Source organism: Hippopotamus amphibius, chromosome 6, assembly GCF_030028045.1.
Source record: "Hippopotamus amphibius kiboko isolate mHipAmp2 chromosome 6, mHipAmp2.hap2, whole genome shotgun sequence".
NCBI classification, from domain to species: Eukaryota; Metazoa; Chordata; class Mammalia; order Artiodactyla; family Hippopotamidae; genus Hippopotamus; species Hippopotamus amphibius.
In genome coordinates, this window is record NC_080191.1 from 113,494,439 (window position 1) to 113,517,495 (window position 23,057).

Consider the following 23,057-nt stretch of genomic DNA (forward strand, 5'->3'; position numbering starts at 1 on the left):
AAGAGGAAAGAAATTTAAAGAATGAGAGGAGATTTCAAACAACACAGATTTCAGCACTGAGGTCTTCTAGTGTGATCACAAACTACAAAAAAATAAAAACATGTAAAATATATACAAACACTTCTTAAAGAATAAGGAAATAGCCAAACCTCCAAGTTGCTTCTGAAAGCAAGAGCCAAGTTTATTCCACAGTTGATGTGTAAGAAGAGCTGGAATGGACTTCCTGTCATAAATTGCTAATTCAAAATTTTCCATCAGATGTATCATCTCTCAACTTAAAGATTATGGAGTAATGCACCCATGTAAGTATCTTAACATATAACTAGGGTTTTAGTTTCTAAGAGGCAATACCTAGTCATAAAAATATGTTCACTAAAAGATTCTAACAGCTGGTTTAAGAGTAGGTGTTTTAGCAGAGCATAAATCAGTACAGCCATATATTTCCTTTAAATACTAAAAGAATGTAAATATTCTGAATATTTACAATATTGAAAGCCCCATTTAAATAAATCTGCAGTCATTGATGTTTGAATACCAGTAACAGCTCATCTGTATTGACATGATGCCAAGCATTTTATAAAGTGTCATATGTGCATAACTTCATTTAATCCTCAGCAAACCTATGGGCTTGTTGCTGATATAATTCCCATCTTCCAGGTGAAGAACGCGAGGCTCAGAGAGGCAGAGCAACTTACGGCGAGTCACACAGCTAGTAAGTAACAGAGTAGGAAATCAAAACTACTTTTACTTGACACCATAGTCTGTTTTCTGAGCCACAGTCCTGAGATAGTGGTAATCTCAGATAGCTGTATGTGACCAGGAAGACTGAGTTTCTTTCGTTCGTCCGTCCGTCCATCCCTCCCTCCCTCCCTCCTTCCTTCCTTCCTTTCTTCCACCACACCTTGGCATGTGGAACTTCCCTGACCAGGGATCAAACCCATGCCCCCTGTAGTGGAAGCACAGAGTCTTAACCACTGGACCGCCAGGGAAGCCCCTGTTTTTCATTTTAAACATTTTTTTAAATTAATTAATTAATTTATTGGTTGCATTGGGTCTCTGCTGCTGTGTGCAGGCTTTCTCTAGTTGCGGCGAGCAGGAGCTACTCTTCATTGTGGTGCGTGGGCTCTAGGTGCGTGGGCTTCAGTAGTTTTGGCACTCAAGCTCAGTAGTTGTGGTGCACGGGCTTAGTTGTTCTGTGGCCTGTGGGATCTTCCCGGACTAGGGGTGGAACCCATGTCCCCTGCGTTGGCAGGCGGATTCTTAACCACTGTGCCACCAAGGAAGTCCCTAAACATTTTTTTTTTTTTTTTTACACAATTTTTTTTTTTTTATTCTTTTTTTTTTTTTAATTATTTTTTTTTTGGGGGGTACACCAGGTTCAATCAACTTAAACATTTTTTATTGTAAACTGAAACAGGCACAGAAAATCTCACTGAACAAATTAGTTTAAGGAATCATTATAAGGCAACTCACCCGTGACCTCCCACCCAGGTCAGGAACTTTGCCAGCCTCTGGCCCTGTCATGTGCCCCCATCAGAATCATAGCCCCTCCCTCCCTCCAAAAGTGACTGCTTGTCCGACACTTCCTTGTGTGACTTTGTAGTTCATCACCCACGTGTACATCCCTGGACACCAGAGTTTGGCCTTGTTTTCATTCTTTTTTAAATGTGTCTTTGAGTCTCTTTTAATCTGGCTTCCCCTCCATCCCTTCTTTTCCCCATCACTTGGAAGTTGCTGGTCACACCTTCCTGATGCAGTTCAGCTTGGGCCTTCGACCTCTTTGGGAGCAGAGGCTTTATCTGAAATTTATGCGTGGGGAAATTTGCCCTGAGAGATAAAAGTGAGACAGCATGAGCAGGGTAACAGGAAAGTAAGTATAGGATATCTGTAGAGGTGGGGTGGTATGGTGTGGGTGGCATAGAGGGGTCCAGCCTGAGGCTCGGGGGGGGGGCCAGTTGGGCAGTGTCTTGAGTGCCAAGCTGAGGCATCGGCATCCAGGCCCAGATGTGATTCCGGAATGAGAGCTATGTTTTAAAATAGCAGTGGGCTGTGATCAATTTGGTGTGTGTGTTGGTAGGGGAGGGTGGTGAGAGGCCCATCTTAGGAGCATCGCAGGGAACGAGCACTAGAAACGGGCAAGGGACCACTCTTGGATGTCATCTGTAAGCCTGAGAATTGTCACTAGATAATCAGTTCAAGAATCCTTTTCAGTCCGGAAATTCTGTGATCCCTTTCCTAATGCATAAATTGTCCATTATGTGTTGAAATGTCTCTAAATACCTAAACTTCATTAGAATTTGGGAATAGCAATTTGCAAAAAACTGCAGATATACTCAGTCTGGTAACCTCTTGGCTAGGAATTTAACTGCCTGCTTGCCTTTTAAGGAATGCATGGCCCTCTATATGGTATAGCACTTCCCTTTTAGTGGCCAGAGGGGCTGTGAGCAAGGAGTGCAAAGACTCCCTTGTGCTTGTTCCCTTATCTATAAAATAATAATCATTCTTAACCCAGGGCTTCCCAGGGCTGTTGTGAGGATTAAATACTGCTGTGAGAGGGTGCTGGGAACTGTGAGGCCTAACAAGAGAGTAATGATGCATTGTATCAAGAGCAGCTTTTCTCCTTGTCTTCATACTTGCGATCAGGAATAGGGTACAACAAATTCCAAGGAACTTTAGTTCAACATAAAGTGATTTGTAATTTTTCGTTAGTTTTTAAAAGCAGTCATGTTGCTATGTAATCACTCACTAAAAAGTCATTATCTTGGCTTCAAAATCAGAAATGCCATAGTCTTTGGTCAGCAAGACCATCTGTTTCCTGCACGCTCAAACATCTTTTCCCTTGAGCTGCTGCCTGTTTACCAGCAGATAAAGTCTAAGAGGCAAGACCAAGAGAATGACTTCAGTTCACTTCCAAATGGAGAAGGATGCCTGACAACTGAGTTGAATGAAGAGTTCCGTTCTAAAAACTAAAACACAGACTGTTTACACAGTCAAATGAGTCTCATTGTAAAATGAAATGTAGAATTCAGAGTTTGGAATTGGTGGATTAGAAAAAGCTACAGAATACAGATGTCCTTGGAAAGTGGATTTCTAGCAGGCAGGGCTGCCTGAACAACAGCAACCAGCCTCCAGTTTCCATTCCCATATGAAGAGACCAGGGCTAACACCTTCGCCTGCAAAGGTGGGTCGGGGGGAGGGGTCGCAGTGCAGAGGGATGGCAGCCGTGCCTTTCAGAGAGCAGCCTCTGCTTGTCTCCACCAGGACCTCCTGGGGGAAGAGCTGTTGCAGTATGCTAAATGCCCCCATGCTCAGGAAGATAGGATGGAATCTGGATTTCCATATGAAGTTGGCTTTTAAAATATGGGCAACCCGTTCAAAGTTTTTAAAACCAAGTGGGCCATACAAAAAGTACCTGCAGATTAGATCTGACCCAAGGGCATTCAGTCCTCTTGAAATGAGATCGAAAATAGTGGTCACAAGGAGTTGGATGAATGTGCTTTTCATCTGATGAGTTAATTGTTAAATCAGTTCTATTTTTAAATGACTGAACTCCTGTTGCAGTATGGGGTAGTTTCACCATCAGGGGCACTCATGCTGCTTTCATGAAGAGAAGGAAGAGGATGAGACTTCAAAGAAGCTGTCATTATGGACTGAATGTTTGTGCCCCACCTACACAAACTCATGTTGAGTCCCTAACCCCCAGTGTGTTTGGAGGTAGGGCCTTTGGCAGGTGGTTAGGGTTAGATGAGGTCATGAGGGTGCAGCCCTCATGATGGGGTTAGTGCCCTAATAAGAAGAAACACCAGAGAGTTTGCTCTCTCTCTCCTTGTGTGCACAAAAACCAGTCGTGTGAGTACACAGAGGGTGGTGGCTGCTTATCAGCCAAGAAGAGAGGCCTCAGGTGAAACCTACCTTCCCAGACCTTGATCTCAGACTTCCCAGCCTCCAGAACTGTGAGAAATAAATGCCTGTTGTTTAAGCCATCCAGGCTGGTATTTTGTTACAGCAGCCTGAGCTGACCGATACACTGGTGCTGGCTGGAGGACCAGTAGCAGAAGGGAGAGGAGAGTTTGCTCATAGATTAGCAGGACAAGGGCTAATCAGAACCAGAGCCACCTGAGCATTGATTGCACTTGGTATAAATTCAGCTTAAGTACCTTCGTAAAGAACTGACAGCCTGTCCTGAAGCTGGGGAGGCAAACCTCCAAGGTTGGTCTACAGCACACACTGAAATTAGGAATGGGCACTGGGTTAGGAGTAGTTAACTGGTAGGCTCCTGGGACCAAGTGTGTGTTTCCTGTTTTGGTGGTTTTTTTAAAGTATGTGTTAAATTTTGAGTATCCAGGTTATATCAGAATCACTACTGGATGCCCAAGGACCTAGGTGTTGATTCTAAATAGTCCATCCTCATTCACATCAACCCCAAGTGGTTGTGTGGACTCTGAGTTGAATTCTGTGTCTCCTAGTCTTGTGTCACCCAGTCTGTTCAACTGAGAGCAAGAGCGGAGCAGCAAATTGTCCGGGAACCAGCATGGACAGGCCCTGGAGTTGGGGCCATTCAGGCTGCGGTTCTGGCCCTCACCTGTGGCCTCTCATCTTCAAATGGGGGTCATTACACCTCCCTCTCTTTTGTAGATCAGAGATCATAGAGATAAACACCTAACACCTCCTAGATGGTGAGGTGATGAGAGGGGAGAAAACACTGGCTTGACAAGGCAGAATCTGCCCTGCTTAGGGTTCTGACCTTCGGCATCAATTTCGTCTCTAAAGTGCCTAGGTTGGTCTACTCAGGTAATATTTCACTGTTGAGAATCTCATAAAAGATAATATAAGCTGTCTATGCAAAAATGTGTGAAACCACATATTTTAAATGTATAAGAGAACTCAGTCCCACTCTACCCCCAGTGCTGGATGACTTCTAAGAATTTTGATACTGTTTCTCACAAATAACTGGACTTATGGTGAAACAGACTCTATCCCCCACTGTAGTGGGAACATCCAGGACTCTCCCACTCACCAGCACTTTTCTATCACTAGTGTTTACTGCATATGTTGTTTAATATGTCATCTAGCATTTAGAGCAAAGAGCTTCACATCTGGACCTTCTATAACTTCCAGACTGGGTTACTGTGAGCCCCAGGGCCCCACGAATACAGGAAGTAGGGTGGCCAGTTTAAAAAGTTTGTTTTTCCATCTGGCTTACAAAAGAAGATGTATACATTTCTATCATTTTACAAAGCCCCAGCTTAGGGAAGTGACTTCATAAGAGCAGATAAAAGCCCCAGAACTGTTAATGGAAAGTCTCAGTTATATATACAAAGAATTAATGTTTATGCCTATATTTTTTAACATTGAAAAGGTGTATAGCTTCCATAACAAGGTTACGTGGTTACTGTGTGTAACTTTTTGAGACTTTTCAGTTACTCTCCAATGACATACACACAAAATGCAACGTCTGTGAGCAATATTTGCCTCACTCCCTGGCCCCTGTCAAGTGTGGCAATGTCTGTGAGCAGGAGAAGAGGAACCCCACGTCCTCAGTCTCTTTATTTCAGGGAAAAGTTTACGAGGCTGTGTGGCTTGAGTCAGCGAAGAAATGAGTCATTTATCTTCAAAAAGAAAGGTCATATGGAAGTAATTCTACAAATATTTGGTTGTGCATAAATTTAGATACACTCAAATCCCACGCTTACACACTAATATTTTACAGGGCTCTAAACAGCTCCGTGTATACATCTGTTTGGTGCCCCAGCATCCCAAGACGGGGGATGGAGCATATTCTCTGGCTTTAAATGCAAGAGCTGGCCAGAGACTTGCTAGCCCTAGCATGAGCCAGATGAGTTCAGGGTATCTATGCACCTCTTGAGTTGAGAGCAGAAAACTTTATCATTTGCTACAGAGCTGGATGATACCATACTCTTCATGTGACCAGGACTGTTCTAGAGCAGGCTGGCATGGTGTAAAACCTTTGAAGTCAGACCTTATTACATTGAATACTAACAATTGTACACCTCCAGGCAGGAGAGTAGAAGCACGGAAGAGGCCAAAACAGGAAAGAAAAAAGGCAATTTGGAGAAAACAAAGACAGAAGAAGAAACTTTGTGGAGAAGAAAGCTATTTTTAGTTAATACCCTCAGTGATAGACATTACATCCACAAAGCAATAGGATGCCACTTTTAAAAAGACTTTTTTTTTTTTCAGAGAATTAAAACCAAATCTTATAAATTTAAAAATAGCAGAAATGAAAAACAATGGAAGACACTGAGAGATAAAGTTGAGATTTCCTTAAGGAGCAGAGTAAGATAGAGATGGAAAAGCAATAGATGAAAGTTAAACAAGAGGCCCAGTCCAGGAGGCCCATTATCCAAAAAACTTAGGTCCAGAAAGAGCCCTCATGAATGGGATTAGAGCCCTTATAAAAGGGACCCCAGAGAGCTCTTCCAAGCTTTCTCTGCCAAGTGAGGACATAGTGAGAAAACAGCATTTGGAAACCAGGAACGCCCTCAACAGATGCTGAATCTGCCCGTGCCTTGATCTTGGACTTCCAGCTTCCATAACTGTGAGAAATAAAGTGTGTTTAAGCCACCCAGTATATGGTATGTTGTTACAGCAGCCTGGGCTGACTGAGATGAACAGAGAACAAAATCAAAAAGTCAAACTTTGCCAGTGCCCAGCCCAGTGGGTGAAAGTAAACCCTGACATATGCACGTCACTGTGAAATTTTACAGTATGGAAACAAGAAATTCCTATAAGCTTCCAGGGTGTGGCAGGAGAAGGGGAGAACATTTCTCATAAAGGAAGAAGAATCAGAGTAGCACTGGATTTCTCAATAACACCGAACGTTAGAAGACAGGGAGGTGATACCTTCAAAAGCCTAAAGGAAAATGATTTCCCAGCCCAGGATTCTAGATCCAGCCACACTACCAATTAAATGAAGGGGGGAGATTAAGACATTTCCAAATACACAGGGTCTCAGATTTATCTCCCATGAATGTTTTGTAAGAAGCTCCTGAAGGATGTTTTCCACCAAAGTAGGGTAACCAAGAAAGGAAGGTGGGATTCTCCAAATGGTGGTGAAAAGAGATCCTAAAGTAGAACAACAGTTTGCAGCTGACTTAGAGCATGACCAGACTGGACCAGACCAGAGCAGTTCAGAGACTTGGGGAAAAAATTCTTCAAGATGAAACTGATAGACAACCTACGTGTTTGAACACAATAAGAGGAAAGAGGTTGATGTACCTGAGCAACAGTTTAGAAGAGTAGGACAGCAAAATAACCATTGTACATATGACCTGTAAGATCCTGACTGGTACTCACATAATTATAGTGCCAACATGGTTATATTGGGAGAATGGAAAAACAGGAAGGATGTGTGTGAGGGAGTGTAAGTTTGGTAGGGGAGAAGATGAAAGCCAACTGAATAATGGCTAAACCTAGGAAAAAATCAAGGAGTAGCAATGTACCAGACTATATATGTTGTATATATTTAGTATCTTACCCAGATCAAATTCCCCAAGTGTGGTCACTGTATTATGCGTAAGTGACATGATGTCTGCAACTAACAGCACAGAGAGAGGGAGAGAAGGAGGAAGAGAAAGAGAAAGGGATGTGAATCTAGCTAAGGATATTCAGGTGTTCATTTTACCCTTCCTGCAACTATTCTGAAGGTTTGAAGTTTTTTCAAAATAAAAACCGGGAGATGAGTAGTAGCATACTTGAATTATTTGGAAATAGATAGCCATGCTTATCAGTTAGCTTAAAAGTTGTAAAATGTTTGCCTCTGGGAATGGGAAGTTAGCATGTTGGAAGGGTGGGAAGGAGGAACCACTAATGTTTTCATAACTAGCTTTGAAACTAGCTTTGGACTATTGAACTCAAACATGTACACCTTTGATTAAAAATAGAGACTAAATTAAAAAAAATCAATACATATGAAGGGGAAATTAAAAATCAATAAAACCCAAACTTTTAAAAAGCAGCTTTTTTAGGGAAAGCATGGAAAGATATCCCATGCTCTTGGATTGGAAGAATTAATATTGTTAAAATGGCCATACTATTCAAAACAATCTACAGATTTAATACAATCCCTATCAAATTACCTGGGACATTTTTCACAGAACTAGAACAAATAATCCTAACATTTGTATGGAACCATGAAAGACCTAGAATTGCCAAAGCAATCCTGAGGAAAAAGAACAAAGCTGAAGGCAAAACACTCTCAGACTTCAGACGATTACAAAGCTGCAGTAATCAAAACAATGTGGTATTGGCACAAAAACAGACATATGGATCAATGAAACAGACTAGAGATCCCAGAAATACACCCGCACACCTACTGTCAATTACTCTTCGATAAAGGAGGCAAGCATATACAATAGAGAAAAGACAGTCTCTTCAGCAAGTGATATTGGGAAAGCTGGACAACCTCATGTAAATCAATGAAGTTAAAACACACCCTCACAGCATACAAAAAATAAACTCAAAGTGGCTTAAAGTCTTAAATATATGATATGTCATCGTAAAATTCCTAGAAGAGAAAACAGGCAAAATATTCTCTGACATAAATTGTACCAATGTTTATTTAGGTCAGCTCATAAGGCAATAAGAAATAAAAGCAAAAATAAACAAATGGAACTTAAAGTTATAAGCTTTTGCACAGCAAAGGAAACCATAAACAAAACGAAAAGACAACCTCTGGGAGAAAATATTTGTAAATGATGCAACTGATAAGGGATCAATTTCAAAAATATACAAACAGCTCACACAACTCAATATCAAAGAAACAAACAATCCAATCAAAAAATGAGCAGAAGACCTAAATAGACATTTCTCCAAAGAAGACATACCTATGGCCAACAGACATTCGAAAAGATGCTCCACATCTCTAGTTATTAGAGAAATGCAAATCAAAACTACAGTGAAGGTCGCTCCGGCGCTAGGCCGGCTTGTCTCCGCGGGCCGCGGGTGAGGTGCCGGTGGCCGAGGGCGCGCGAGAGGCCGCCAGCCACGCGGCGTCGGGTAGACGCCGGAGCGTCCGAGTCGTTGTGTCGTGACCACGACTCTGGTGGCTGTCTCCGTGACAGCAGGTGCGGCCGCTGCGGCCCCAGGCGGGCTTGGCGGCGGCCTGGCGAGCGTCTGCTCGCGCCCAGCCCTTCCCTTTCTGGACCCGGCGCCAAGCAGCGACGCTGAGCCGACCGCCGGAGGGGCGGGCAATGGCGGCCTCGACGGCCTCGCACCGGCCCATCAAGGGGATCCTGAAGAACAAGAGCTCGACGGCTTCCTCGGTGGTGGCCTCGGCCGAGCAGCCCGGCAGGAGTGTGGACGAGGAGCTGAGTAAAAAGTCCCAGAAGTGGGATGAAATGAACATCCTGGCAACATATCATCCAGCAGACAAAGACTATGGTTTAATGAAAATAGATGAACCTAGCACTCCTTACCATAGTGTGGTCGGCGACGATGAAGACGCACTGAGTGATTTAGAAACCACCGAAGCCCTGGCCCCAGATATCTTAGCTAGGAAATTAACTGCTGCTGCTGCTGAAAGCTCGGAACCAAAGTATCGAGTTCGTGAACAAGAAAGCAGTGGAGATGAGGATAGTGACCTGTCACCTGAAGAACGAGAAAAAAAGCGACAGTTTGAAATGAAAAGGAAGCTTCACTACAATGAAGGACTGAATATTAAATTAGCTAGACAGTTAATTTCAAAAGACCTACATGATGATGAGGAGGATGAAGAAATGTCAGAGCCTGCAGCTGGAGAAAGCATGAATACAGAAGAATCAAATCAAGGATCTGCTGCAAGTGACCAACTGCAGAACAAATCACAGAGTTCATAGAAGAGATTTGTTCAGCACAGTAACTGTCAGATACAAACCCTGTTACTATAATATACTGCTTCTTGTTCTCTGCAATTCATGACTTAAGTACCAACGTGCATACCAGTTATTATATATTGCCAAGAATTAAATAACTTTAGAGACTGATTAGACTGAAAATGCCTAATTGATACATATATTCTTGTGCCTAGTACTTCACCACAAATACAGCAATGTCATCAGTCCAAAACTACATTACTTTTGTAAGAACGCTGGTTAATTTGTATAAAATATATAGCTTTTTATGCTTTAGAAGTTAATATCTTTTGGGGAGGGAGAGGGGATCTAATTTATTTTCTTCATTTTGCATGATGAGAGAATTGTGTGTAACCAGTGATATGATGATAGTTCTTGAATGTATAGACAGAAGTAATTCTGAACACTTTTTAATTTAAAAACTTGAAGTAGTTCCTGCTTTAAGGGAAATATGATAATGTATACTCTGACAAATATACTTTATTCTTCTAACACAGCAAGATTTGGACTTAAACCCTGAAATGAAGTGCAGTTCCTGTGTATCTTAGTTTAGTGATGGTTTCATTTCTAGTCAATTATTTGTATCTTAATTTTTTGTCAGTACCAAAAGAATCCATTATATGAACAGACTTTTAAAATAATTTCTGTATATTGTATACATGAATTGGCTTTTATTGGACAGCTTTTCTTCCACTTGCAAGTTTATGGAAATATCAATATGTCGAAATAAATAAAAAGTGGGAGAATTCAAAAAAAAAAAAAAAAAAAAAAAACTACAGTGAAGTACCACCTCACACTGGTCAGAATGGTTATCATCCAAAAGTCCACCAAAAAAAAGTCTACAAAAAATAAATGCTAGAGAGGCTGTGGAGAAAAGGGAACCCTTCTACACTGTTGGTGGGAATGTAAATTGGTGCGGCCATTGTGGAGAACAGTATGGAGGTTTCTTAAAAAACTAAAAATGGAGCTACCATACAATACAATCGCACTCCTAGGCATGTATCTGGAGAAAATTCTAATTTGCAAAGACACATGCACCCCAATGTTCATAGCAGCACTATTTACAGTAGCCAAGATATGGAAGCAACTTAAGTGTCCATCTACAGATGAATGGATAAAGAAGATGTGGTACACAGATACAATGGAATACTACTCAGCCATAGAAAAGAATAATGCCATTTGCAGCAACATGGATGGACTTAGAGATGATCGCACTAAGTGAAGTAAGTCAGAGAAAGACAAATATCATATGATATCACTTATATGTGGAACCTAAAATATAATAGGGACTTCCCTGGTGGTCCAATGGTTAAGATTTCACCTTCAAATGCAGCGGATGTGGCTTCAGTCCCTAGTTGGGGGAGCTAAGATCCCACATGCCTCGTGGCCAAAAAACCAAACCAAACCAAACAAAAACCAAACCAACAAACATAAAACAAAAGCAGTATTGTAACAAATTCAGTAGACTTTAAAAATGGTTCACATTAAAAAAAACTTTTAAAAATAAACAAAATATGATGCAAATGAACTTATTTACAAAACAGACTCAGACATAGAAAACAAACTTATGGTTACTGAAGGGGAAGGGGCAGGGAGGAATAAATTAGAAATTTGGAATTAGCATATACACACTACTATCTATAAAATAATCAACTAGGACCTACTGTATAGCACAGGGAACTATATTCAATATCTTATAATAAACTATAATGGTAAAGAATCTGAAAAAGAATATATACATGTGGGGATATGTGTATAAAAACAGTTGATTGAACCTGGTGTACCCCCCAAAAAAATAAAATAAAAAAAAAAAAAAAAAAAAAGAATATATACATGTATAACTGAGTCACTTTGCTATATAGCAGAAACTAACACAACATTGTAAATCAACTATACTTCAATTTTTAAAAAAGTATAAAAGCCCCTTTTGTACATGCAAACTGTGTGGAAAATACAATAGAAAAAATATTATCCACAGCAACAAAAGGAACAAAATATTTAGGAATAACTTTAACATGAAATGTGCAAGATTTCTGTGAAGACTAGCCCTCTACTGAGGGACATAGAGGAATTCTTGAACCGAGAGAAATGTTTTATTCCTGGGTAGGATGATTCAATATTGCAGAGGTGTCAGTTGTCCCTAAAGTAAACTCAATGCAATCTCAATCAAAATCCCAACAAAATGATTTTATAGCTCATTTGTGAGAATACTATAGAAATATGAGAAAGAAAATGGATAACAAATTGCTCAACCAGATTTTAAAATATATTAAAAAGCTACAGAAAATTAAAACTGTGTGGCATAGGCACTGTAAACAAAGGGTCAACAGAAGCAAACAGTCAAACTATCAGTCCAAGTACATGATCGATAGCGTGTGTGATAAAGACGGGCTTTCCACTAGGCATGTATGTGGGGGGCTGAGAGAGGAGAAATGGATTCATCAAGCAACTGGGTAGGCCTCATATAGATCCCATCCTGTATAAGAAAGGATCCAGAGAGTGGCCGCACCTCCTTTAGTTACACGTATATCCCAGCTACATCAAAGGTTTACAGTGAAAAATAAAACGTATAAAATCCATTAAATAAAGAAGTAAACCTTCAATCCCAGCCAATTGCCACACCAAGCCATGAGCATCATCCTTGATTTCAGCCTCTCTCTCGCCATGTCCCTTTTAATTAACTGCGTTTTGTTTCTTCTCCACCTTAAATATCTTTAGAATCCACCTCCAGTCTGTCTCCCCATGTGAAGCCCTCCAACGTGTTGCCTTGGTTCAGTGCAACAGGATCCTACCTGGTATCTGACTTCTAACACGATCTGAGTCCAATCCATTTTTCACGGAGCCACAGTTCTGAAGCCAGGTATGACCTTCTGATCCCATGTTCAGTGCCCTTCTGTGATTCCTCACTGCTCTCAGGACCAGGTCCAGTGGCTCATCTTCGGTGCCGCAGCCCTTCATACTCCAGCCCCTGCTCTCTGGCATCCTCTCTCCTGCTCTCTCCTGCTCTATCATTCCAAAAATTGTGACCTCCTCAGTTTCTAGAACTTGCCAGTCTTTCCCCCCAAACCTTCCCATGTGCTGTTCTACCCAGAACATTCCCCCCGCACCTCTTGTTCTTCAGGTCTGGGAACCTCTCGTGACCCCCTGGTATTGTGGACTCCGCTAATGAAAGCATTGTATTTACTTGACCGTCGCCTCACAGGAAGTAAGTTTTGTGGGTGCAGGGATCCTGTTGGTCTTGACCATCTTAGATCCCCCAGAATTTAGTGTTATATCTAGAACATAACAGGCATTCAAGAAGTATTTGGTGAATGAATTGAACTGTGCGCGTATAAATCAATTTTTCACAATTAAACAACAACAAAAACCAGATTCACATGGTATAAAATTGATGATAACAGAAAACAGCAACTTTTACCACAGCCTGAGTCCCAGGCTGTGTCTGAGCCAGTGCTGCGTGGGCTCTTTCCAAAATTACCAATTCCTGTTCCAGGGCAGCCTCCTCTGACTTCTGGGTATTTCCAACAATGCCAGCTGCGCACAACCTGACCCCCCTGAGGTTTGGGGCTGGGGCTGGAGGTCCCCCATGAGGAGAAATCCCGCCTGTGATCCTCTTCTGCTTCCTGCTTCTGGGTCCTTCAGCTGAAGTTGCTTCAGACTTATCTTGTGCACTGTCCTCAACTGTCTACAGTGGAAATGGGATCTGAAAAATTCTAAGAATATTTTCCAATGTTTTCCATGTAAGTACCAGTTTATTTTCTCAAGGTTTTGTGATTGATGAAAACCTGGCACGTTCTTGTAGAAATGGGTGGGGCTTTTAGGTTAAGGGAGTTGTCTGCTGGCTGAGAGGCCTCCTGAGGACAAGGACAGCATGGGTCTGTGGGCAAGTGCATCCCCCACAGGCTCTCAGGAAGGACTGGGTGAATGGCCTGGGACCAGGCTGTTCTCTGCCTCAGCTCTAAATAAAGTTAATCTGGTGTTCTGTCAATTCCAGTTGGTCTAGTGTAGTGTTGCTTCATCTACACATAGATACAAAGTCCCTTTGATTTAATACCTTAAAGAAGCATGAGGCAGCAACACTGAATAGGAAGGGACTATTTCAAGTCCCTTAGCACTTGTGCTCCATTTGGAGCAAATGGTAAAGCATCTGTGACTGGTGGCTTCTGCCTCTCTTTTCTTCTGGATGGCTTTTCAAACTCTGTCAGCAAAAGAAAGGTCAAAAAGAACAAATAAAATCATTAACTTAGTACGTGAGGATCACAGCATGTTATGGGTTTGCCTGTCAAGTTATTTACTCCTTTGGGATTTGGTCCAGCTGTCTTCATGGGTTGGCAGGAGACTTCTTGCAGAGAGATTTCAGATGGACTTAGAATTTAAATCTAGCTTCAAGCAAAGGGGGCAAAGAGACTGCCAGGGTCCACAGGTCTGGGTGGGTGTGGCCTGAAGTGACCTGTGAGAGTGACTGTGAATGGAGCCCGGTGGGCTGTCTGTGCCCACAGAGGGAGCCTGAACATCTATACCTGATGAGACGGCTGTCCCTCCAGCCGCATTCACGGCTTAGTCCCTTAGTAGTAGAACGTTCGTTTAGCATCTTGGAGACAGATATAGGAGTTATGATGGACTAAACGGAATGAAATGCTGCAAGTAAGCCATTTGGGGGTCATCTCCCCTGAAGCCAAAAACCTCACCATAAACAATTTGCAGAGGATGGGTTGGGAGAGAATAATTGATGATCGCAGTTTTGAATTTTATAAGAAGTATTGTCTCCATCTCCCATGACAAGATCATTATTAATTCCCACCAAGCAGGGTGGACTCTGGCTCACAAATCAACTGTGTGTCCTCAAGAGACTGAGTTTATACCCTATGATTCCCATGTATTAGAGCCAAGCTTTTTTCCTACTTGGAAACCCTAACCGCCCTGAACAAATACCAATTTTCCCTCCCGTGATCTTGAGGAATGGTTTACCCCAGGACCCTTGGTAAACTAGAAATTCTTAGCAGTTCCTTGTCATGATGGCTCTGTTTTGTTTTGTTTTCTAAATACAGGAAATACACTGGAATTAAGTTTTTCCTTCACTAAACAAAAAAAAATAGAAGATATAAAAATACTACCTTTGGGGCTTCCTAGGTGGCGCAGTGGTTAAGAATCTGCCTGCCAATGCAGGGAACATGGGTTCGATCCCTGCTCCAGGAAGATCCCACATGCCCGGAGCAACTAAGCCCCGTGCGCCTAGAGCCCGTGGGCTTCAGTGCTCCGCAACAAGAGGAGCCCGCCAACCACAATGAAGAGGAGTGCCCACTCACCGCAACCAAAGAAAGCCTGCGCACAGCAAAAAAGGGATGCAACACAGCCAATTAAATAAATTAAAAAAAATAAAAAAAATAAAAAATAAAATAAAAATACTACCTTCCCTTAGCTACAGTAGGGAACAGTTGTTTTTGGCTTCTCAGTAACTGTTCTCTGTATCTGAGGTCCAAGGCCTTTCCCGCACTGAGTGTGATTGGTGGGTCGGTGTCTCAGGAATGAGCTGGCCTAGACAGTAGCCACTGGCCACTTGTGACTCTGAGCTCTTGAAATATATCTGAGAAACTAAATTTTTAATTTCATTTTAAATTTCTTTAAGTTTAAAAACTGATGCTCAATTCAGTTTTTGAAAACTTATAAATATGTTTGGAACAATTCGAGTACATGAATCTACTTTTCCAACTATAAATTTTATGTAATCCACAGAGAATTAACTTTTTATAGTTCAAGTATTTCCATTGAAAAGTTAGCTTCCAAATTGAGATGTGTTGTAAATGTAAAATATACTCTAGATTTTAGGGGGAAATTGTAAAATATCTTATTGGTAATTTTTCATATTGATTACATGTTGAAATAATATTTGGATATATTAGGTTAAATAAAATATATTGTTAAAATTAATTTCTCACGTTTCTTTGTACTTTCTCCTAGTTTTTACTTCTACTTTTACTTTTACTTTTTTAAATTTTTGGCTGCGTTGGGTCTTCGTTGCTGCATGGGCTTTCTCTAGTTGTGGAGAGTGAGGGCTACTCTTTGTTGCGGTGTGAGGGCTTCTCATTGCAGTGGCTTCTCTTGTTGTGGAGCACAGGCTCTAGGTGTGTGGGCTTCGTCGTTGCAGCACACAGGCTCAATAGTTGTGGCTTGAGGGCCCTAGAACACACAGGCTTCAGTAGTTGTGGCTCACAGGCTCTAGAGTGCAGGCGCAGTAGTTGTGGCGCACGGGCTTAGCTGCTCCTCGGCATGTGGGATCTTCCCCGCCCAGGGATCGAACCCGTGTCCTCTGCATTGGCAGGTGGATTCTTAACCACCAGGGAAGTCCCTCTTTGTACTTCTTTAAATGTGGCACCAGACAATTTAAAATCACACATGCAGCAAGCATTATATTTCTCTTTTCTCTCCTTGTTCCAGGACAGGCCCAGGTGGCCTGTGAGCTGAGTTTGGCCAACCAGCGGCTCCTCAGAGCCTGAGCAGGTGGGGCAGTGGGCGAGGCGCAGACTGGGGTGGGGCGAGGCCGAGGGAGATCAGCCCTGCTGGTCAGTTACTCTCTGTCCCTGTGTCCTTTCCTGGTGAGACCCTCCAGGCTTCCTTGGTCTTCTGCTTCCATGCCCACATAGCAGATTCCCTTTAGCACACATTAGCCAGTCTCTCCCTAGGGTTTTCAGCCAGACACCCTAAAACAGACCTGACCAAGATTTGCAGGGAGTGAGTCTCTACTCTAGGCCCTTGTTTCTCCAGAAGCCCTGGTGCATCAGTAACCACTGAAGTCACCATCACCAGCACTGGATTGGGGCTGGGCTGGGGCAGCTGAGTCTCCATCAGACTCCTCAGGGGATGCAGATGCTCAGCCAGGATCGAGAAGCATGGTTTTAGGTCTTCTTTTAAGCATCTGCCCGGCCACTGAGTGTAAACAGGAGCCTGCGCTACCACACTTCTGATGGATAGGAAAGCAAACTTCCTGGGATCCCTGCGCTCTGTCAGCTGGGGGAATTCCGTTGCCATAGTCGACAGATGTTTAGTGAGAACCTATTAAGCACTCCCTGGGCACTGTTCTAGACACTGAGGATGTAGCAGCGAGGCAAACACACAAAAGCCCCCTCTGCTAAAGCATACTTCTTTGTGAGAAAGGGGGACAGTGAGCCAAATAAAAAGGAAAGATACATATCTAAAAACTATGAGCTTTAAGAAAAAAAAAGAAGTATGGGGACTTCAATCCCTGGTCCGGAAAGATCCCACATGCCGCAGAGCAGCAACTACTGAGTTGTTGTTGTGCCACAACTACTGAGCCCACATGCTGCAACTACTAAAGCCCGCACGTGCATCTAGAGCCCGTGCTCTGCGACAAGAGAAGCAACTGCGATGAGAAGCCCACACACCGCAATGAAGAGCAGCCTCTGAGAAAGCCAAACCAGGGAAGGGGGTAAGGAGTGTGTGCGTGTGTGTGTGTGTGTGTGTGTGTGTGTGTGTGTGTGTGTGTGTGTGTGTGTTAGAAGGGCAGAGATATTTAGATGGGGTGGTCACAGAGGGAACACCTAGACTTACATTTACAGGGAAGGAGCAAGCCTTGAGAATATGGGGTTAGGGGAGAGCTTTCTAGGCAAACAGAAAAGCAAGTACAAAAACCCTGAGGGAGGATCTTGGCCTTGAAGTTGCCATGGAGTTCCTTAACTGGGCCACTCGCAACTAGTGAGGCTGAAGGCTGCTCAAGGCTTCTGGATGATGGAAGCTGCTGCCCACAAGGAACAGTGGGCAGGACCTAGTGGTCCTGGAGGGGGAGCGGGAGGGGGAGGTCAGGGTCTGTGTGAGGACATGATGAGACTGTTGTCTTAATGACATTCTCTACCTTGTATAACTTGTGCCATTTTGAAACTTGAATTCACCTTTGTCAGTTTAAGGGATCACAAGAGAATTTACGTCACTTCTGGACCAGATACCATTTGTGGCCAGATGGGTGCCCTACTTCACCCAAAATACTCCTTGCTGAGAAGGGATCTCCGCCTCTCCCTGGAGGCTGCATGTATCCAGCCAGCTGACCAGGAGCTGGGGTCTTCTTCGATCCCTAGCCAGGAGCACCCACCTGATTACCAGGGTACCGCTAATCCTGCCTGCACAGGGGGATGTGGACTTGAGGCTCACGTCTGTCTGTCTACCCAAGTGGACTGGGCCTGTGTGCCGAGGGACAGGTAGCCTGTTAACAGTTGGGTTTTGATCTGTTTTTCATGCATGTGAGTAATCAACGGTAAAACTAGAGTAGCCTAACTTCCCAGGAGTAGGTGGAGCACTTTCCCTCGCACACAGTGAAGGTTTGGAATCCATAGTCCCAGCCTGTTAGGATAAGTGAGAAAACACAGGAATGTTCTTTTTGCACCGTTTGTTTCTCATAAGAGTTCCCTATTTTAACAAGGAACAATATATGCTGTTTCTAATTAAAAAAAAAAAAAATCTGGGGTATCAGAAGAACAGCAGAAGGCCAGTGTGACTGGTGTGGAGTAAGGAAAAAACAGTAGAAACTGAAGTCAGAGAGGCCAGGGCAGTGGGGTGAGGAGGCGTCTGCAGCCTCCACTCTCCCTCATTTCAGAGTGAAGTGTGACTCCACCCGGGCGGTAACAGCCATCAATCCAGCAGGCGAAGGAGTCACGAGCTGTTCTCCAGCTGACAGGCAGGCCCCAGAAAGGCACTGCTCAGGATGACCATCCTTTGTTTCCTCACATATTTTTGGGTGAAGGTAAGGCAGATGAAATCCTTTGTTTCACAGTGCTTATCGCAACCACACTTACACTGTCCACTTTGTGGATTTTCTTCATGACAGTCACAATGAGAGATAACAAAAAAAAAAAAAAGAAAGAAAGAAAAATATTGTGTTCTGATCATAAACCCTGAATGCTCTTTGCCCTGAATTAAGTGAGGCCACTTCCCAGAATACTGCTTATGTGGAAAACTGGAAAATTCGAACAATCACTGAATGTGGTTTTGTTTTCCTTAGTTATCCTGACTCCCTTCTGTACCTCGAGCTGATCACAGCACTCTGGCTGATGAGGTTGGATTCCACATCAAGACAATTTTAGAAAGTAAATGTGCATTCTCTGAATTGTTAAGTACTCATTAAATACCTGTTTCATCAACTGATCTGTCCAAACTGCTGTGCACCCCCACTGCTGGGCACTCACATACCTTCTCAGCCCCCGTGTTTCTCCAGTTACCCGTAACCCACGCTGGGTCTCCTGTCCAACCTCTGTGTTCACGGGCTGGTGCTCAGGCTTCCGCTCTGTTTGCAGACCTATAAATAAATGCTTTACCCTCTCATCAGTTGCAAATCAGGAACCAGGAGAGCACCCGTGCACATGAATTCATCATTCATACTTTTTTGAGTGAGTATCAGCCAGGTGTGGTTCCAGTTCACAAAATAAGTGGACTCTAGTGAGCAGACAGACCATAAATTAGTAGATACGTCAAGTGATGAGTGCTGTGAAAAGAATGGCAGGTAAAGGGGCTGCAGAGTGAGAGCAGGTGGTGCTAGTTCACAACAAGTGGCTAAGAAAGGACCTTTCGACAAGATGACTTTGGAGCAGGCATGTAGGAACCTCAGGGTAGGTCTTCCCAGGCAGAGAAAACAGTGAGAGCCAAGGCTCCGAGGCCCAGTGGTGGGGTCTGTTGGAACCACAGTCCTGACGCTGTTTGGAGGGAGGCAGGTGGATGAGCAGAGAGGTGTGGGGACAAGCTTAGGGGGACCCTTTTTGGCCAAGGTGAGGACTTAGGTTTTATTTCTAGTGAGATGGAAAAAGCCACTGCATCATTCTGAGAGGCTCATGCTGGCTGCTGTGAGAACAGATTTGAAGCCCAGGTAGAAGACTACCACAGTAATCCGGCTTTAGTTGCTCTGTGGCATGTGGGATCGTCCTGGAGCAGGGATCGAACCCGTGTGTCCTGCGTTGGCAGGCGGATTCTTAACTACTGCACCACCTAGGAAGTCCCAGTTCCCTTGATCTTACTTTATCCTTTGGGGACTGGAAAGTTCCCTTGCAACAACCTTTACTATTCTTTTTTGACATGGTTCTACCTGAATAAATTGAAGGTAGGTGAGCGAGGGGAATACAGATCACACTGGGGGATGGCTGCAGATACTGCAGACATAGATAGAAACAGATCAACTGAAATGAGTCAACCACCAATTCAGCCAGTTTTTCTCACAGGAAAAAATTATCACAAAATTACAACTACCAGATATAATTTTTAATTCTAATTGTTCAGAAACAATCCTGATTTCTTCTAAGTCACAACTTTTAAAACTAGTATTAAGGCTGACTAGCTTGGGTTATAAGATTTTATCCACTTAAAACAAGGATGCCTTATATAGTGCTTTATTCACAAGTATCACAAATATCAGAGTGCTTCTATACGGCTTCAGTGATTGTCACATAAGCCCTCAGCAGAGAAGCGTCCTCTAGGTTTACAAGTTAATCCCAACGTACAAAAAGAAACATAAGGTACAGTGAGGTTAAGGCTCAAAGGCAAATGTTTACAAAGCCCGCATGACACAGAAGACTTAGACTCCAGGTCTGTCAAATGCCTGGTCCCCACCCCGACTCCAAGAAGACATTCAAATAATGATTGAAATAATCTCTGCACATCAGTAAATTCATGTGATGTGTATGCTTTCTAATAAAACAGTTTTAAAGCCTTCTGAACTCAAAATACTTTCATTTGAAAATTTAAAAAATATGCCAGTAACTATTCCAATTCCACAAACTAAAAACGTAACAAGAAACAGGTGAAATTAATTTAAATAATATTTTATTTAACTCAGTATATTCCAAAATATTACCATTTCAACACATAATCAATATTAAAAAAGTATTGAGACATTTAATTTTTTTTCATACCAAGTCTTCAAAATCTGCTGTGTATTTTACACTTAATTTGGATGCTAAATTTTCATTCAAAATACTTGCTCTGTATTTAGAGTTCATAAAATTTACATTTGCAAGACAATTCACATACCCAAGTTATTCAAAGCATACTTAAAAGTTTTCCAGTAACTAAGTTGAGAATCTATATTTAAATTAAAATTTTTAAAATATCAAAAATTCAGTTCCTCAGTTACACTGACCACGATTCAGGTGCTCAAGACTCCCACGTGGCCTAGGCTGCGGTCCTCAGCAGCGCTGAGGTAAGGTGCCACAAGGATGTTGCCTTAGGGTGTTGCTACTAACAGAATGGTGTTCAACGCAGACTGTCCTTACTCTCCTCTCAAAACTATATGACTTTCTTGCAGGTTAAACTATTCCCTGTTCTCATAAACATTTTATATAGGATTAAAATTTTTCTTAATTATACTTTCTCATAAGATGCCATGTCTTCTAGTAACAATCAGATTTTATGTATAAATGCTTTCTGTTGAATTATGAAGAGGCTTCTAACAATATGAACTCTAAAATGACCCAATCAGTCACACATCCTTCCCCAGTGCAAACACTGCCACAAAGTGTTAAGGCAACCCCTAAAACCAATAGTAAAAGGGGATCCCACTATATTTTTTATAAATTAGTGATTAAATATCCCTCAAATATGTATTTAAATGGAACAATTCCTGAAAGTAAAAAAGTGAAAATATTTTTACGCTCTGCTTTAGTTTTCCAATTTACTTCATGATTTCTTTACAAGTGGAGTGTTTAAAAAATAAATGCTATTCACTCAGGTGTTAGACTGAATGACAACAGCTATAAAATATCCTTTTTTCACTTAAACCCTTGAAATTATAAAATTTTAAGTGTGACCCTTGAAATGATAAAACCCATTGATTGAAACAGATTGTCAAATCTTTACCAAAATGAGTAATTAATCCTGTGCTTAAACTGCTGCAAAAGCGGATGAGACTGAAATGCTGGCGCTGACGGAGTATGTATCGAGGTGAGGTGGTGTCACCTCCTACACCTTGGCCCTCAGACTTCTGGCTTGGGCCCACAGCTCCATTTTTGCGACTGTTGAGAGGTGGACCTCGTCGGGCCCATCTGCTAAGCGCAAAGTTCGTGTTAGGGCATACCTGGAGAAACACAAAGGGCAGGGGTGGCAGCACTTATCAAAGAGGAACCTGATGCTTTAACATCAGTCACTCTGATTCTAAACCAAGATTATTAGTGTTTGAAATCTCACCAAGGCAGTGATAAGAAAAACCACACAGGGAAAATCAAGGAAAGTTAGCCCAAGGGCTTCTGAAATGCCATTCTAAAGTCCTCACCTTGGGAGTGGACGCTTCAGTGGCACAGTGCAGTGGGCTTAATCTCAGTCTTGGTTTGCTGTAGGTACTAGAAGTTGCTAGAACTAGGAGATATCTTTGTAATCCACAGGCCATGAAGAATATATACCATTTATATACTATAAATATATAGTACTATATACTCAGTTCTTTCCTATTAAAAATTGATGGGGGAAAAACTGATGGGGCACCAGACTAACTCCAGTGTGACAGAGGAGGTGGCACTGTGCCCGGTGGTGATGGGCAGTGGAGAGTGTTCCTTCTTGACCCCAGCAACCACAGTGTGGACATGAGATGATGGCTGATAAAAAGGAATGAAATTGAGTTATATGCAGTGAGGTGGATGGACCCAGAGTCTGTCATACAGAGCCAAGTAAGCCAGAAAGAGAAAAACAAATACCATATGCTAACTCATATATATGGAATCTAAAAATTGGTACTGATGAACCTTGTGGCAGGGCAGGAATAAAGCTGCAGACATAGAGAACGGACCTGAAGACACAGCAGGGGAAGGGGAGGCTGGGATGAAGTGAGAGAGTAGTGCTGACATACATACACTACCATGTGTAAAACAGATAGCTAGTAGGAAGCTGCTGCATAACATAGGGAGATCAACTCAATGTTTGGTGATGACCTAGAGGGGTGGGATGGAGAGGGTGGGAGGGAGGCTCAGGAGGGAGGGATATGGGGATATATGTATAAATACAGCAGATTCACTGTTGTACAAGAGAAATGAACACAACATTGTAAAGCAATTATACTCCAATAAAGATGTAATACACACATACTGAAAAAAAAAAATGAGGCGGCGGCTGGCACGCACTGCCACAGGCTGGCCGTGGCCTCTGGGTGTGGGTGGTAAAGTATCCTAAGTGCTACCTAAGCCTCGCTCTGGGCCCTCTTTCACTGGCTCTGCTCACCTCCACTTC

The 23,057-nt window shown here is 42.6% G+C and overlaps 2 protein-coding genes and 1 long non-coding RNA gene across 3 annotated transcripts in view; 2 read left to right on the forward strand and 1 right to left on the reverse strand.

Annotated features, from left to right (window-relative positions):
- The first annotated feature begins 33 nt into the window (after positions 1-33).
- On the forward strand, positions 34-13,546 carry LOC130856061 (uncharacterized). The gene is made up of 5 exons (XR_009054421.1): positions 34-302; positions 658-712; positions 12,570-12,711; positions 12,973-13,056; positions 13,345-13,546. It is a non-coding gene; the product is annotated as an uncharacterized LOC130856061 (long non-coding RNA).
- Positions 8,930-10,147, forward strand: LOC130856060 (protein phosphatase inhibitor 2-like). The gene has a single exon (XM_057740242.1). The coding sequence runs from the start codon at positions 9,213-9,215 to the stop codon at positions 9,834-9,836; it is 624 nt and encodes a 207-aa protein (XP_057596225.1). The 5' UTR covers positions 8,930-9,212; the 3' UTR covers positions 9,837-10,147.
- Positions 13,547-20,649: 7,103 nt separating the features above from the next.
- The window catches only part of ACAD11 (acyl-CoA dehydrogenase family member 11), an 88,287-nt gene continuing 85,879 nt past the window's right edge, over positions 20,650-23,057 (reverse strand). The window contains exon 20 of the mRNA XM_057738310.1: positions 20,650-21,915. Within this exon, the coding sequence (XP_057594293.1) occupies positions 21,801-21,915 (115 nt within the window). The 3' untranslated portion in view covers positions 20,650-21,800. The remainder of the gene's footprint in view (positions 21,916-23,057) is intronic.